Source organism: Orbicella faveolata, unplaced genomic scaffold (assembly GCF_042242905.1).
Source record: "Orbicella faveolata isolate gen_17 unplaced genomic scaffold, um_ofav_v1 contig_25, whole genome shotgun sequence".
Lineage (NCBI taxonomy): Eukaryota > Metazoa > Cnidaria > Anthozoa > Scleractinia > Merulinidae > Orbicella > Orbicella faveolata.
In genome coordinates this window covers 21291753-21306385 of record NW_028301553.1, presented here as the reverse complement: position 1 = coordinate 21306385, position 14633 = coordinate 21291753, and the positions used below count along the sequence as shown (strand labels likewise).

The following is a 14633-nucleotide window of genomic DNA, read 5'->3' as shown; positions in this document are numbered from 1 at the left end:
TTCTCACCTAAACACACCTATCAACCAATGAGAGTGCGTGTAGTAGCTCAGTTATTTTATAAACACAAAATCAATGTAATTTACCCGTTTTTTTTCACTTATTAAACTTGAAATATTTGCCTTTGCCCTGTCATTTATGAAGAAATGTAACTGTTTACCAGGATTGCCAAGCAACAAGCCAAGCTGACTCTGAGCACTGTTTTATCTTCGACGCTGTGCTAGGAAGTACCAACGCCTACAAAGACACTGGACGAAACTTACGTCAATTGCAGCCCGGCAGGTGATTGTGTAATACTTAAATGTACTGTACTCTTTTATCAGATAACACACCTTTACTGTAATGTCCGTAATGGTTTCCCATACGAAAATCCTCGGTGAGACACAGGCCAAATTGAGGCCATAAAAAAAGATGCTAACCAACGAGACTCGAACGTGACAAGTCATGGCGATAATTTAGCTGACACAAGCGAGACAAAACAAGCGAGAATTGAGCGAGACGTGACATTTGGATCGCCAGACTTAGCGATAATCAGGCCATTTTCAAGCCATAAAAAAATCACCTCAATAAACGATAAAATAACTCCTGACAATAAATCCACTGGCAAACGATTGGAAAACAAAAGACAATATAACGAGATTAGAGCGAGACATTTGTCTCATGCTTTTCCATTCCAGAAATGTTCTTTGTTTGTCAAACAATGCTTCATATAAAGACAATTAGGGGAATGCATAACAAAGAGACATATAAGCACGTATTGACATACGCCTATACACAAAATACGCACATATAATACACCTATGCATAGTTTGCTTATATCTGAGCTGCACTGTGACTGCCAGCCTGTGCAGGTATTACTACAGGTAGTACCATGGCATTTATATTCCAGCCAGTGTCTTCTGATATTGTCACAAGCATTGGGACTACCCATGAAAAGCAAAACACAAGGATGTTCAACATTTCAGGAAAACTGACTTGGCTCAGAGCAGAGGCCATTATTCAAGATGAGGAGGGAAGGGAGAAGAGTGTATGATGCCAGAATAATGGACACCACAGGACAAATTGACCCAATAAGGATGAACAATTTCACTCTCACTAATCATCAGCTAAGCACAATTATAAAAACAAAGCTTTCAGCTACTGAGCAGATTATTATCAGAACTGCTGAGAAACAAGAAATTGTCAATAAAAACACCTGAAAAACCCAAAAAACAATATTAATTTTGTTGTCCTGATATTTTAAGTGCAATTGTTTACACAGATCTGGTATGCAGCAACAAGTGCAGAAAAAATTGCTACAATTCCAGGTTCCAAATATAGCAGTGTGATGGCTGCAACAGATCCATGTTACTGAAAAATTCTTGCATTGAAGTAAATGCAACATTTCAACAGGAGAAGAAAAACACAGTAGAATGTAACTGCAATAAATTGCTTAAGTACTAAGAATGTTTTCAAATGAGGATGTGTATAAGAACAACAACAAGGAGGACATATTAACAGAGAAACTCTTCTTACTAGAGAATGTGTACTGGCCATACGCACAGTGTTGGTGCACAGTCGCTAATCATTGACAAATGTCCGACTTTAACTCAAATATTTTTTGTTATGGACTGAATGTAAACGAAAATAATCGTAGTCATAGATTCTCTGTTATATCAGCTTGTGGTGTTGTTTGAATCTCCTCTCTTTTGGGTTAGCAAGTAACAAGGAGAAAAATTTACACGACTCACTGAAGTTCTCATAGGCGGCATTACATTTTCAATCTCAAACAGGGCAGAGTTTGCAGCATTTAGGTGTCTAACATTCGTTTGGTTTCCCGGTGTTAAATCATGTCAAATGTTCTGTTTCTATCATTTGTTTTCCTTCTATTGTTCCTTTCGTTTCAAACGTTTACATTTGCTCACCTCAAGTTTATATATTCAAAGAACTACATGATTGGTTGACATAGCGAGGGATTTCCAGGGACCCTTCACAAAAAAAAAAAGGATTGCAATAAATAGCATTATTTTCTGGTAGAAATATAAGTAATGTGAATCATTAAGTCGTTATGAATTATATGAAAGTGTGCACCAGCATTATGTAACAGCATGTGGTAACTAGTAAAGAAAAAAATATATATTGTAATAAATAGCATTATTTTTTGGGTGGAAATATAAGTAATGTGAAATTATCAGCGTTTGTTTGTTGTTGTTTTTTTGAAAGTAAGGTAAAAACCCAAAAGGTTATTGTAAAAACTATAAAAGGGGTTAATTGTGCCTAAATAATATCATATGCATACAATAGGGGGAGGGGAAAAAGTTTTCTGGAATGTAAGTACTGTAACTATAACCAAGTAAGTAGTAGTTAAACATTGTACTGTAGCATTGTATTGTAAGTATTTTTCATTGTAAGTAGTGTTTTTTTTTGGTCTGTTAGTGTGGAAATAAAGTTAATTGAAAAAAAAAATTTTTGTGTGAACAACTTTTTTCACCCACCACAATTTTCATCACCAAGTGCCATTAAACTTCAAAGATGCCGTCAGCTAATTTGGAGCCTGTGAATTTTTTGTCAGGCGAGATCCTTTCCTCCTTAAAATTCACCCTGCATTGGGTCATCACATTCTGCAATGAATTATGTGCAGCATGTGTGACAGAATTATTTTCCCGCCTTTTATCTGAGCTATATTACAAGATATGGATCCCCTAGGAAACAAGATTGATCTGTGGTATTTGAATGATTATGGCTCTCAGCGTCATAAGGATCAGCATCAGCGCAATCAACCATATTACAAGTACCAGTTCAATTTGCAATAGGCTATCTTTTAGTTTTGAGTCAACTGTAGCCCTGTTCTTCATACCCATAACAAACTTGTTACCTTTTGAGTGAATTGTATCAACTCTAGGCAAGTTCGTACGTAACATCAAGGAACCATCAAACATACTCAGCCATAGCAGCTGTTACGGGTTACGGACCTTATTGACAGCCCTAAGCAGTACTTGTTTCATTTTTGACCACAGCAAACTGAAGCAGTTCCTCAAAGTCCACATCACACAGAAGATCTAGCGACTGCTGAAAGTGCAGAAAATGACACCGCAATGAAAACAGCAGCAAAAAGGCCAAAGAATAAGTACAAAACATTTCCTCATAAAAAAACCAGTAATACTTAGTGAATTTGTGGAAAGAGAACTTTGAACAACTGATATCTAGACTCTGATAATCGACACATCTGTTACACAAAAAATTTTGGATGCTTGAGTGCAAACAGGATTACAAAAGTGGGAGTTTGAGACCCACCTGCAGAGCGGACGAACGTAATTTTTTGATGTCTGCAAGTCTTTCGCTCAAAATAGCCTAATAACTTCTCCACATGCCAAAAGCACTAATTATGGCAGACCAAATGGGAAACGAAGTTCCAGAGACAGGTCAAAAGAGAGCCAAGAGAAAAGAATCAGGCTCACAAACTGAAGATAATGAAGTCAATGAAAGCTGCAGTGGTTGTCGCAATATGGCCGACACTATAATTGAGGTGAACCATAAACTTGACCTGGTTCTGGCACGGATGGAAGAAATTAATGAAATTAAAGAAAAACAAAAGCAGTTGGAAAAAGTAAATGCTGATCTGGAAAAAAGCCTCGAGTTCGCTCTCGAGTCTATCAAATTTCTGACTGCACGAGTTGATGTTCAAGCACAGACGATCTCTGAGCTGGAGAAAGCTGCACAAAAAGTGCCAGCTTTGAGAGAGAATGTGCAATTAAATTAGAAAGCCACAGTCTGAGAAATAATTTGATATTTTATCGTATTCCTGAGGAAGTGAATGAAACTAGCGCCAAGACCGAATCACTGCTTTACTCCTCTCTAAGAGATGAATTGAAGTTAAAAGAAGACGACATCGACCAAATTTCAATAAAACGTGCACACTGACTTAGTAAACGAAATGCATATGGTGAGAAGCTGTGCCCGATAATGGCAAAGTTTAGTTTCTACAAGAATACAGAACTCATACTATCTAAGGCTCGTATTCTCGCTGGAACAGTCTTAAGAATTTCACAAGATTTCCCCTGAGAGATTGTAGAAATACAAAGAGGCCTGGTGAAAGTCTTAAAAGAAGCAAAGAACGAAGGGCCCGACGCCAAATTGGTCAATGACAAACTATATATCAATGGTCAGAGATATATACCATGATTATGAACAGACAGCTCTAACAATAACAAGAGGCTCCACATAGCCCATACTCATGCGCAGGAGGTTACAACTTGTATAAAATAGGTTCGCAATGTGTACATGTCAGACAAACAATTTGAAAACCTTTGCCATCTGCCAACTAGAAATAATACGGGAGAAATGCTAATTCAAAAAAAGGGCATCATAGATTTAGAATATAGATAATGAAGATACAGAAGAGAAGATAAGTGCTGTAACGCAATATATCATCTTTAATACAAGGATATCATCAGGCAAATAACAAAGCAAGCCGAGTTGAAAAATTATACATAGAGAATTCACAAAGGATCAAAATTGCGAATTGGATGAAATATCATTTTTTGTAGGAATTCTGGACTAAATCTATTTACGCATTTTCTGTTTAAGTGTTAAACTTGTTTATCTTGGCTGTTAGGAATATATTCCAGTACTGGGCCATCGTATCAAATATCAACTTTACATTATTTCCATTATATTTGTAATTTGATCTTAAAGTATACTTGAAACTTGATTAAATAACATTAGTCCTCAGTAGGCACCTGGTGTTTTGTATATGTTGTTTCATGCAATGCCATATTTTCAAAAAACATTATTATATATATCCTTACACATGTTGCTGAAAACTTAATAGGTCTCAATAATTGATACAAAATACAAGGTGTACTAGACTAACCAAGAAGCAGAAAAAGAAAAAGGAAAACAAATTAAACACTCAAGCGGGCTCTATTCGGGCAAAAGTGTTTAACTAGCTGACATTGTTCCTCACATTCTTCTCGACTCCTTCAGACGAAATCCGATAGGAAATCAAGCAATTTCAGTTTTTAATGGACAAAAAACTTGTACCAGAATAACTTTAAGTATATTACAATCCTGTTTGCATTTTTTAAAAGCTAAAGATATAAACAGTTGTCTGAAATAACACCAAAAACACTTTCTCATTGGAACTTGAGAATGTATAAATTTCAAAGTTTAGAGAAATTGTCAGGTAAAACACAGGTAAAATTTCATCATCACTTTCATTTCACCAGTTATTTCAAGTGTTTCATATATTACTTCAAAATTTGTTTTCAACATTTGGTGTTGTTAGAAATGATTTCTTTTGAGAAGATATTTAAAACAGTTGCACAGAAGTTTCCAATACAATCTAAATAATCTCGGTAAAACGTTTTTGTCCACTTGTTACTCAAACTTTTGGTTGATTCCTTCTTAACACCTACTACTACTAATTCCTAGCTCTCCTCTGGGAGAATAGGGCCATTGACTTGTTTCCTCCATTCTAATCTGTTTCTCGCCGCAGTGACAGCTTCCATCCAGGTGGCAAAACCCATCTTCTGTCTTTCTACCTCCACAGTTCTCCTCCATGTCTCTTTAGGTCGCCCTCTGCTCCTCTTTCCCTCTGGTGCCCAGGTTAAAGCAATATGCGGATTCTGATGGTGGTCCATGCGCAGTACATGCCCTATCCAGCGTCACCTTCACCTCCTTATCTGTTCACTGATGGTGCAAGTCCTAGCCCGTCTCCTAACCTCTTCATTTGACACCCTCATTGGCCAGTATATTCTAAGTATCCTCCGTAGACATTTGTGTAGAAATGTGTCCAGTTTTGCCTCGTCCCTCTTGATCATTCTCCAGGTTTCACACCCGCAGAGAAGCATTGCTATGACGTTGGACTTGAAGATTCTTGTCTTGGTGTTTTTGCTCAATTGCCCACTCCTCCAGATCTTAACCAGCTTGTTGAATGCTCCTCTAGCTTTACCTAGGCGGCTCTTGATGTCGTCCTCAGCCCCTCCGTGCTTGGTTATTTTTGCTCCTAGGTAGACAAAGCTGTCCACATCCTCTACCAGCTGTCCATCAACTACGACTGCATTGTTGTTGTTTGCATTTATCCTCATGAGTTTGGTTTTCGTGGTGCTGATTTTCAAGCCTATTCCCTTCCCATTCCTATTCAGGTGGTTGATCTTCTTCTGAATCTGTGTGTGTGCTTGAGATGAGAGCCAGGTCGTCTACGAAGTCTAAGTCCTCTAGCATAGTTGTCATCTTCCACCTAATGCCTGTCCCTGCATGGGCAACTGTTCTCCTCATCACCCAGTCTATCACCGAGAGGAACAAAAACCCAGACATATTGCATCCCTGTTTGACACCCAACTTCACCTCGAACCATTCTGTCCTTCCGTCACCATCAACCACTGCACTTGTGCAGTTAGTGTACATCACCTGCACCATTCTCACGATCTTGGGTGGTATTCTGTAGCACCTCATGATCTTCCAGAGAGTACTTCTGTGTATGCTATCAAAAGCCTTCTCATAGTCCACGAAGCACAGGTAACGGTTAGAGTTCCATTCAACTACCTTTCTCAATTCTGCATCTGTCCTGGCAGTAATCCTCATGATCAGCATTCTACCCATCACCTTGGCTGTAGTAGACATGAGGGTGATACCTCTCCAGTTTCCGCAGGTCATTAGATCCTCTTTCTAAGTTAGTATATATCTGAACTGAACGACTTTAATACGCATTTGATAATGGTGACAAAATAATGCCAAAAAGCCATGTTATAGCATTTATTTTTCTTTTAAAATGTTTTCTTTGTAATCGAGTCTCTTTTGGGAATTGAGGGACAAAAGAAACTTGAAAATTTTGCAATTTTTGCCTCGGAGCCCCACTAGAATATTGATACATTGAACGTGGCTTATTACCTGCCCGTTTCATTGAACATGTCCATTAGCACAAACAGGAAGCATTGTTTTGAATAAAAGCTAAAGTATACAGAGCACGTTCTTGGTAAACAAGAAGATCTTTTAAATCTTATAACCGCGCTTTTAAAATTTGACTGTTTTGTTAATACTACAGTCACAACGCAGTGTACATTCCAAAGCAGTCCTTGATGATTCATTGATTACTGTAAACACATCACTTGATCAACACAAACTGTCCTATAACTTATTGCACCATCACTCTTAGCCTTTGTGAAATCTATGATGACATAATGGTCTTAATCTGGAAGTTCACTTGGGATGTGCCCATGAATGATACAAAAGGAAACGTGTCACGCTATTAATAACGCTTTTAATAAACAACTTTCTTCCTGAAAAGTCAAAGTTTAATTTGTTTGTGCTTTGAAGTAGTCACGCAAGTCACACAATCAGAGGGTTTACGCTATCCACAGCTAATTTTAGAATGGTTGTGTTTTTTCCCCTAGCACTTGACTTAAACGTTGCAAGTTCTGGCAAGTTCTTGTTTACCTCAGCAAATATTCAATTTTTCCTCAAATCTTTTAACTTGCTGCAATGAAACAGCCAAAGAATTCGCTTCATTTGCCGAAACCCACAAGAAATACTCACAAAGTTGCAAATAAATTAATGACCATCGCTTCTGCGAAATAAACATGCAAAGTAAACACGGTTTTATTTGTCACATAGCGAAAATGAAAGCTGCAACGTCAGCGCATTCCATGGCTGATGTAATACCTTTTTTTAGCGTTTTTAGCGTATTTACTATTTCCCTTTGAATCCAACACTGATAAAACTAAAAGAAAACATATTTTACATGCAAATAATGAAGAAAATATCCATAACATTGTCCTTGTATTAATGTTTCAACAGCTTTTGGCGAATAAACATCACAGGTTGTGTGATTCAAAATTTGGCCGAGAGAAAGTTTGGGTCTGGTCACCGACCAAAAAAAATAATAATAAATAATAAACCGTGGTTAATGATTCTTTGTAATATATCCTTGAATCTCCAAAACCCAAATAGATTTGAGACTTGTCATATTGTGAAATGGCGATTAACCTAAGCAATGGCTCACCTCTCAAGAAACACTTTCTTGCTGTTCATGCATGCTCACAGGCCAGTTCAAAATCTTAAGAAGGGACTAAAGTACTGATAGGTACTTTCACACCCTATCAAATTGGGGAAAAAGCACAACGTTTGCAAAAAAATGGCACCTTCTTGAAGAATCCAATATGGCAGACGGAGCTCCAAAGAGCGTGATAAATGTATGCACGCATAAATTTGCATGCACAAATGTGACACCAAAACGGAGAAACAGAGCCCATTTTACAACTCATGAGCCATACTGTGCATGAGTAACAAGAATAATCTTCTGACAAGAGACTCAACATTTCTTCACTGCAAGACGTGCTTTGACTTGTTGGAGACCTTCTCAAACGAAGTATGACTTTTAGGGTTAATGTAATTGTTGCTATAGATGTATGTTTGTTTAGTCATGTTTATTTTTTTTTTTGCCCCTATTTTGGTGTACAGTTTATCTGTGGGAAAATCTATTATGTATGAAACCCAACTAATTTATTTAAGTTTCAGTAGAGCTTTCAATGTCTAACATAACTATTTCATCCCTAAGCATATGAGGCTTGGGCAACAATGAAAAAGAAGAGAAATTTTTCAGTAGCTAAGAAAAAGTTTTCTATTTGCATGCTGCTGCAACCGGTTTATTGTACTGAAAGGTCCTTTGAGACTTGGGTTGCTGAATGGGGCTATATGGCTTTTTTCAGTGGCATTGCAAGTAACAAAGCAGGTGTCGCTATCCTGTTAAATAAAAACTTTACCTTTAAGGTTTTGAGGCAAATAAGGAAGGAAGGTGCATTATTATTGATTTAGAAGTCGGTGAGCTAATCTTAACGATCTGTAATGTTTATGCTCCTAACAAAGACAACCCCATTTTTTTCCAAAGTGTACATGAACAAATGATAATGTTTAGCAGGGCTCGAAAAAACCCCCATCCGGTCGTCCGGGACAAGTACATTTACCCTTCGGGCTAGTAACTTTCTCTCCTTACTTGCCCCACGGGCAAGGAGCCAGGCAAGCCGTTCGCCGACTAAATTTTTGATAACGATTTTGAGAAGGAAAGGTAAATTTTCGGCTCAAGGGTAATCAATTGTTTAGATGAAGCTTGACGAAAATTACAATTTATAGCGTTGTTTTGTTGATTGCGTGACACAGCTCAGAAGTGGTTGCCTAGCACGTGATCAAAATCTGCCCTGATCAAATTTCTTGCCAGGATTAAAAATAACCGCGTTGGGCACGAAAACACTGTGTTTATTTCTTAAAATTTTAGCAATTTTGAGAGCATTTTCCAGTTTGTCTGTACAAAACTTAACTCAACAACGATATATTATATTTGTAGAAATTGTACGCGAAAAGAAGCCGCATATATCTACCACGAAAACGAAGCCAGCATTTTTTATACGAAAATCCAGGTAAATCTCTGTTTTCGGCGAAACATGCTAGTTTGCTAGTGATAACATACTTGGGCGCCACCGCGCGAAATGAAAAGTATATTATTAAAAAGGAATGGATGAGTAAGTCATCAAAATACTTTCAGAGTTCCTGGAAGATGACTTAAAATAGTGTTTCTTTCTAACAAAGACGTTTTCCCTCGATTGAAACTATTTTTCATTCACCCAAATGAAAAACTATGCCCTCGCCGACTTTCCAAATTCGACACTGTGCCTGTGTCAAAACTGAAGTGGGAAGCCAACTTGTTGCTAATTCTGCGTGTTATAAATTTCTCGCGCTTCTCTTCAAAATGATTTCGTGGAGCTAGACAAGATGCAGGTGAACATTCAAGGAGTCGAACGCGATCTTCAACAAATTGAACAAATTGATTCAAGGCTGTGTCATAACAAAGATACCCAGCATGTAATACAGGAACTAGGAAGCAAGTACACGAAGGAACAACAACAACTTCGCAAACTTTGTTTCTTCAACTGGGAGGCGCTGGCAAAGGATGTTGTTAGACAAAATTTAATCCCTGATGACATTTTTTTATCACGTTCGAAAATTCCAGGGAAAGTTGAATTTAACACTATAAAAACATCTGGTGATGGTAACTGCCTCTATCGCTCTGCTTCCTTTATACTTGTTGGGAACGAAGATCTCCATTTGTTGTTAAGGCTTCTCACTGCAATCGAGCTGTTTTTACACGCATCTTACTACACAAGGCATCCAAAATTTCTCTCTTGTGTGAAATCACCCTCTGCTGATGTTCCAGAAGATATCATGTTTACACTGTGCCTCTCTGACACTGGAATGCAGATGTGGGAAAGTACAAAATGCAGAGAAGATGCTATTAAAAGGGAAGCAGCAACAGGCTGTAGAGTATCCAAATGGAGTGTTATGGTACACCTGATGGCACTCGCAACCGTGATAGGAAGATCAATTCTTTCAGCGTTTCCCAAAGATAGCTCAAAAACAAGGCCATTTTTCCATGACGAAATCATCCCCCGGGAATGTTCTTTCCATGCCAATCCAGCCATTATACTTTGGTCCAGGGATGGGAGCCCTAACACTCACCCAGCTGGTTGGTATCAGCCTAATCACTTCATCCCCCTTGTTGAAAGCCGCTCAAGCTCAACCGATTCAGAAACGACTACATCATCGTCATTGTCAGATAACAAGAAAATTCACAAGGATGAAGTGAAGAAAAAGCCCAAAAGGAACATTAGTGATTTTTTCCGTGGCTCAGTACCTAAGAAGCCTTGCCAAGAACCACAGGGAAGAAGTTCAACAGAACCTAAGTTTGGAAATTCTGACGAACAGTCCTTTGTAAAAAGCAAATCCTCAACAGCCACACCCAGCAAAAGCCAGCCCTTGAATGGTCACCCGTCTAAAAGCCGACCTGAAGCAACTCTTCCCAAAGAAGAAAATACAGAAAGAACCACAGAAAAGAATTCCAAAAAAAAAGAGGAAAAGAGAGTTCAAAGGCCACTGGAAAGAGATGTATCCCTGACTTGAACATGATACTTCTAATGATGTAATGTATTGCATGGTTTGCCGAAATTATCCAAAACTGGCGGACATTACAAGCCCCCTTTACAGAGGTACTGGTGGCATTGGCAAGTACAGACTTGAAACGTTGAAGTCCCACAATGGATCAGCAAACCACCTTAAGTGTGTCAACAGAAGTCAAATGGATCAATGAAAAGCTGATGAGCCACTCCCCAAACTATTTAAAGCTGCTTTCAGTAAACATGATCAAGAAACGGAAGCCAGATTGCACAAGCTGTTTAATACTGCCTTCTATATTGCCAGTGAGAACTTAGCCTTTAGCAAGTTCAAAGGACTCTGCGATTTGCAGGAAAAGAATGGTCTTGATTTTGGAAGCCAGTACAAGAACGATAAGGCATGCAGGGACTTTGTGGAAAACATCGCAGCTGTTGAGAAGGAGCGATCCCAGGAGGAAATTGAGAATGCTAGATTCTTGTGTGTTCTGGCAGATGGCTTGACTGACAAGATTATTACTGAGCAGGAGTCGGTTTATGTTCGCTGTACAGGATCCAATGGGCGCCCCTCCACTCACTTTGCAGACCTTGTTCCTGTTACATCTGCTGATGCCCCTGGGGTTACTGCTGCTATCCAGAAAGGTCTTCAAACTTTAAGTATAGATGAAACTGTCTTGAAGAAAAAATTGGCCTGCTGTAACTTTGATGGAGCTAGTGTCATGATGGGGAAGAAAAGTGGTGTTGCAAAACAGCTTCAAGGTATAGCCCAGCATCCAGTTTGCATCATACACTGTGTGGCACACAATCTGGAGTTGGCTGTGCTAGATGCAATAAAGCAAACGCCCTATTTGGCCATATTTGAAGAAACTGTAAAGTCAGTATTCAAATTCTACTTCTACTCTCCAAAACGTCGCCGTGAAGTTAATGAAAGTGCAGCCATTCTCGACCAAGATCATGTTTACTACAGTGGATTACAGAAGACAAGGTGGGTAGCCAGCCGATTTAGGGCCATAAACGCTTTAGAAAGGCACTTCTTGACAACCATCACACACCTGCAACATAAATCACAGACCAAGGGAGATGACGAAGCAAAGGCCAAAGGAATTCTTCAGAATCTACAGAGTGAGAAGTTTGTGAAATTCCTGTACTTTCTGCTTGACGTAATGAAAGTGTTGTCGGACTTAAGCAAGTCCTTCCAGAGAGATGAGTTCTGTATAACCGACCTTCTTGTGCACCTGGGAGCTGGTCTTTCACAGCTGGATGTTTTGAGGCTTCAAATAGGTCCTAAGTATCAAGCTTTTGAGAAGAGGTACAATGGGCAAACTGGGGTATTCAAGAGTGGCGTCAAAAACAACCACGAATTGAAGCTGTCAAAACCAGGCACCACGGTAGAGGATGGCTTTCCTTCTTTCATCTCAGAAGTGATAGCCTACATCAACCAGCGGTTCTCAAGCCTTCCTGAAGAGCCATACAGTTATTTCGCAGTCTTTGATCCTAGGGAGATGCCTCAAGATCAGGCAGACCTCGCTACCTATGGCAATAAAGAAGTCCATTCTCTGGTAGATTACTTTCACCATTTCCTCTCAGATGATGAGAAGCAAAGGATCATCGAGCAATGGCCCATTCTACGTCAACAACTTGTAAGGCAGAAGATGCACAAGACCCTAGATGTCTTCTCCAATATGCTAATGTCACCTTCTGATGATGTTAAAGATTGCCTCGTTTTGATTGATCGTGCTGTTGCCGAGCACAGCAAAGTGTGAACGTGGATTCTCAACCATGAATCAGTTGAAGAATTCAATGCGCACATTGATGAATCAAGATACCTTGACGGCCTTAATGAGAGTCCGATCTTCAAATCTCAATGTGACCAACTTTTGTGCTACTTCCGCAATTCAGCGCTGGATGAGTGGAGCAAAAACCAAGAGACACGTGCACCTTTAAACTCTGTTAACCATCGTTAGCATGCAACGTGCTGAGTGACTATCATTATGGAATTCGTATTACTGTAAAAGGTCACATGATGACGTCATTGTGCCATATGCTCTTGTGCAAAAGAATGTGTACTTGTTGAGTTTTTTAGTTTGCTTTATAACTGTAAGCCGATTTAAGTTAGGCTTTTTCGTAAAACGCCAAGTGCATCAGTATAATCATACTCCTCATTTTTCTTCAAGGTTGTAGAGAATTATGGAACAAAAACATTAGGGTGCCATAAGGCATATGAAAGCAGTCAGTTAAAAAGCTAATGATCGTGATAGAGTATCTGACAATGTAGGGTACACACTACTTCAATGTGATTATAACAGTGTTCATCCATGTTAATTATTACAAACCGTACAACTTCATAAAAGTGGAATGAAGAAGTAAAAAATTGTGGAAGTATTACAATATAACGTATAATGGCGTAAACATGAAAGTGATCAGCAGTAAGAGGACTACAGTCAAGATGGGTTTGTTACATTAAAACATGCCTGTAGTTTGACATCCATTTTTGGGTGTATGAATAATTAATGAGTTTGAAAACTTGGGCAAGTGGGAAAGGGCCCCGGGCAAGCAAAATTTGACAGTTACTTGCCCAACGGGGAAGGTGGAATTCAAATATTTTTCGAGCCCTGGTTTAGGTGTGAGGAAATTCTTCTTGGGGGAGATTTTAATCTTGTTAGGGATGTCACGAAGGACAAAAAGGGCGGGAAATCAACAACGCACCGAAACTCCTTGAGAGTGATTCAAAATATTTCGGATAATCTTGATCTGACCAATATATAGCGGGACTTATACCCAGAGTGGAGAAGATACACATGAACACAAAACAAGCCTGAAATACATTGTCGATTGGATTTTTTCCTTGTAAATGTAAGTCTCGCCAGAAGAATTTTGAAAGCCGACATCCCTCCCAGCTATAAAACAGACCATTCTTTGTGCAACATTGCTATTAATTACCAGATCCATCCCAGAGGACCAGACCTTTGGAAATTAAACTCATTACTTTTGGGGAAAATGGATTACATAAACGATATTAAATCTACAATTCTTGAAACAGTCAACCAGTATGAAAGTGACGAAACAGTAGACAAAGTGTTGTTATGGGAAATGATTAAGCTTCACATTAGAGACACTTCAATCAAATAGTCAAAGGTGAAAACAAAGAAAAGACCAAGGAAGCTGATATTGAAAATGATATAGCCGCTCTTGAAAGGCAACTTGAGAGCTGTATAAACGACGACAAAGAAGTTCGTGCTGAACAATTGAGGGTGAAGAAAAGGGAATTAGAGAACATTAAATAGAAATCAAAAGGAGCCATAATCAGATCCAAAGCGAGGAGGAGGACCAATAGGAAAGCTACAACTTCAATCCTAACCACAGACTATCCTGGTATAAAAAGATCACCAAACAACTATTAGAGCAGGAATGGAATTGAGAAACTTCTCTACCTTTCCCTGAGTAACATTGAATTTACAGTTGTCTTGCCTCAGACAGTAGCTGAAGAGATTCGTGAAGAATCGAAACAGAGTGGTCCTGCTGAAGCAACTATGATGTCAGACAACAAATTACTGCTATATCTCGGACCAAGTGCATCTGGTGACGAGGATCCTGATTACACAGCCCCAAAAACACCTTCTTACTGTCCTCCAACGGACACTGAAGAACACATGGCAGAGGACAAATAAAATGATGCTTACGGAAAAGCATCTATACTAAACCTCCAATTATCTCATATA

General features: G+C 38.9%; 1 protein-coding gene and 1 pseudogene across 1 annotated transcript; one reads left to right on the top strand and one right to left on the bottom strand.

The window, feature by feature from the left end:
• Positions 1 to 6115: 6115 nt before the first annotated feature.
• On the bottom strand, positions 6116 to 6634 carry LOC149109400 (uncharacterized). Its single transcript, XM_089294622.1, has one exon. The coding sequence runs from the start codon at positions 6632 to 6634 to the stop codon at positions 6116 to 6118; it is 519 nt and encodes a 172-aa protein (XP_089150748.1).
• A 5782-nt stretch (positions 6635 to 12416) lies between these two features.
• On the top strand, positions 12417 to 12823 carry LOC110059612 (uncharacterized; annotated as a pseudogene).
• Positions 12824 to 14633: the final 1810 nt, after the last annotated feature.

What these genes read in the sequence shown, in the direction of transcription:
- LOC149109400 (XM_089294622.1), bottom strand. Translation starts at nt 6,634, where the DNA reads ATGACCTGCGGAAACTGGAGAGGTATCACCCTCATGTCTACTACAGCC.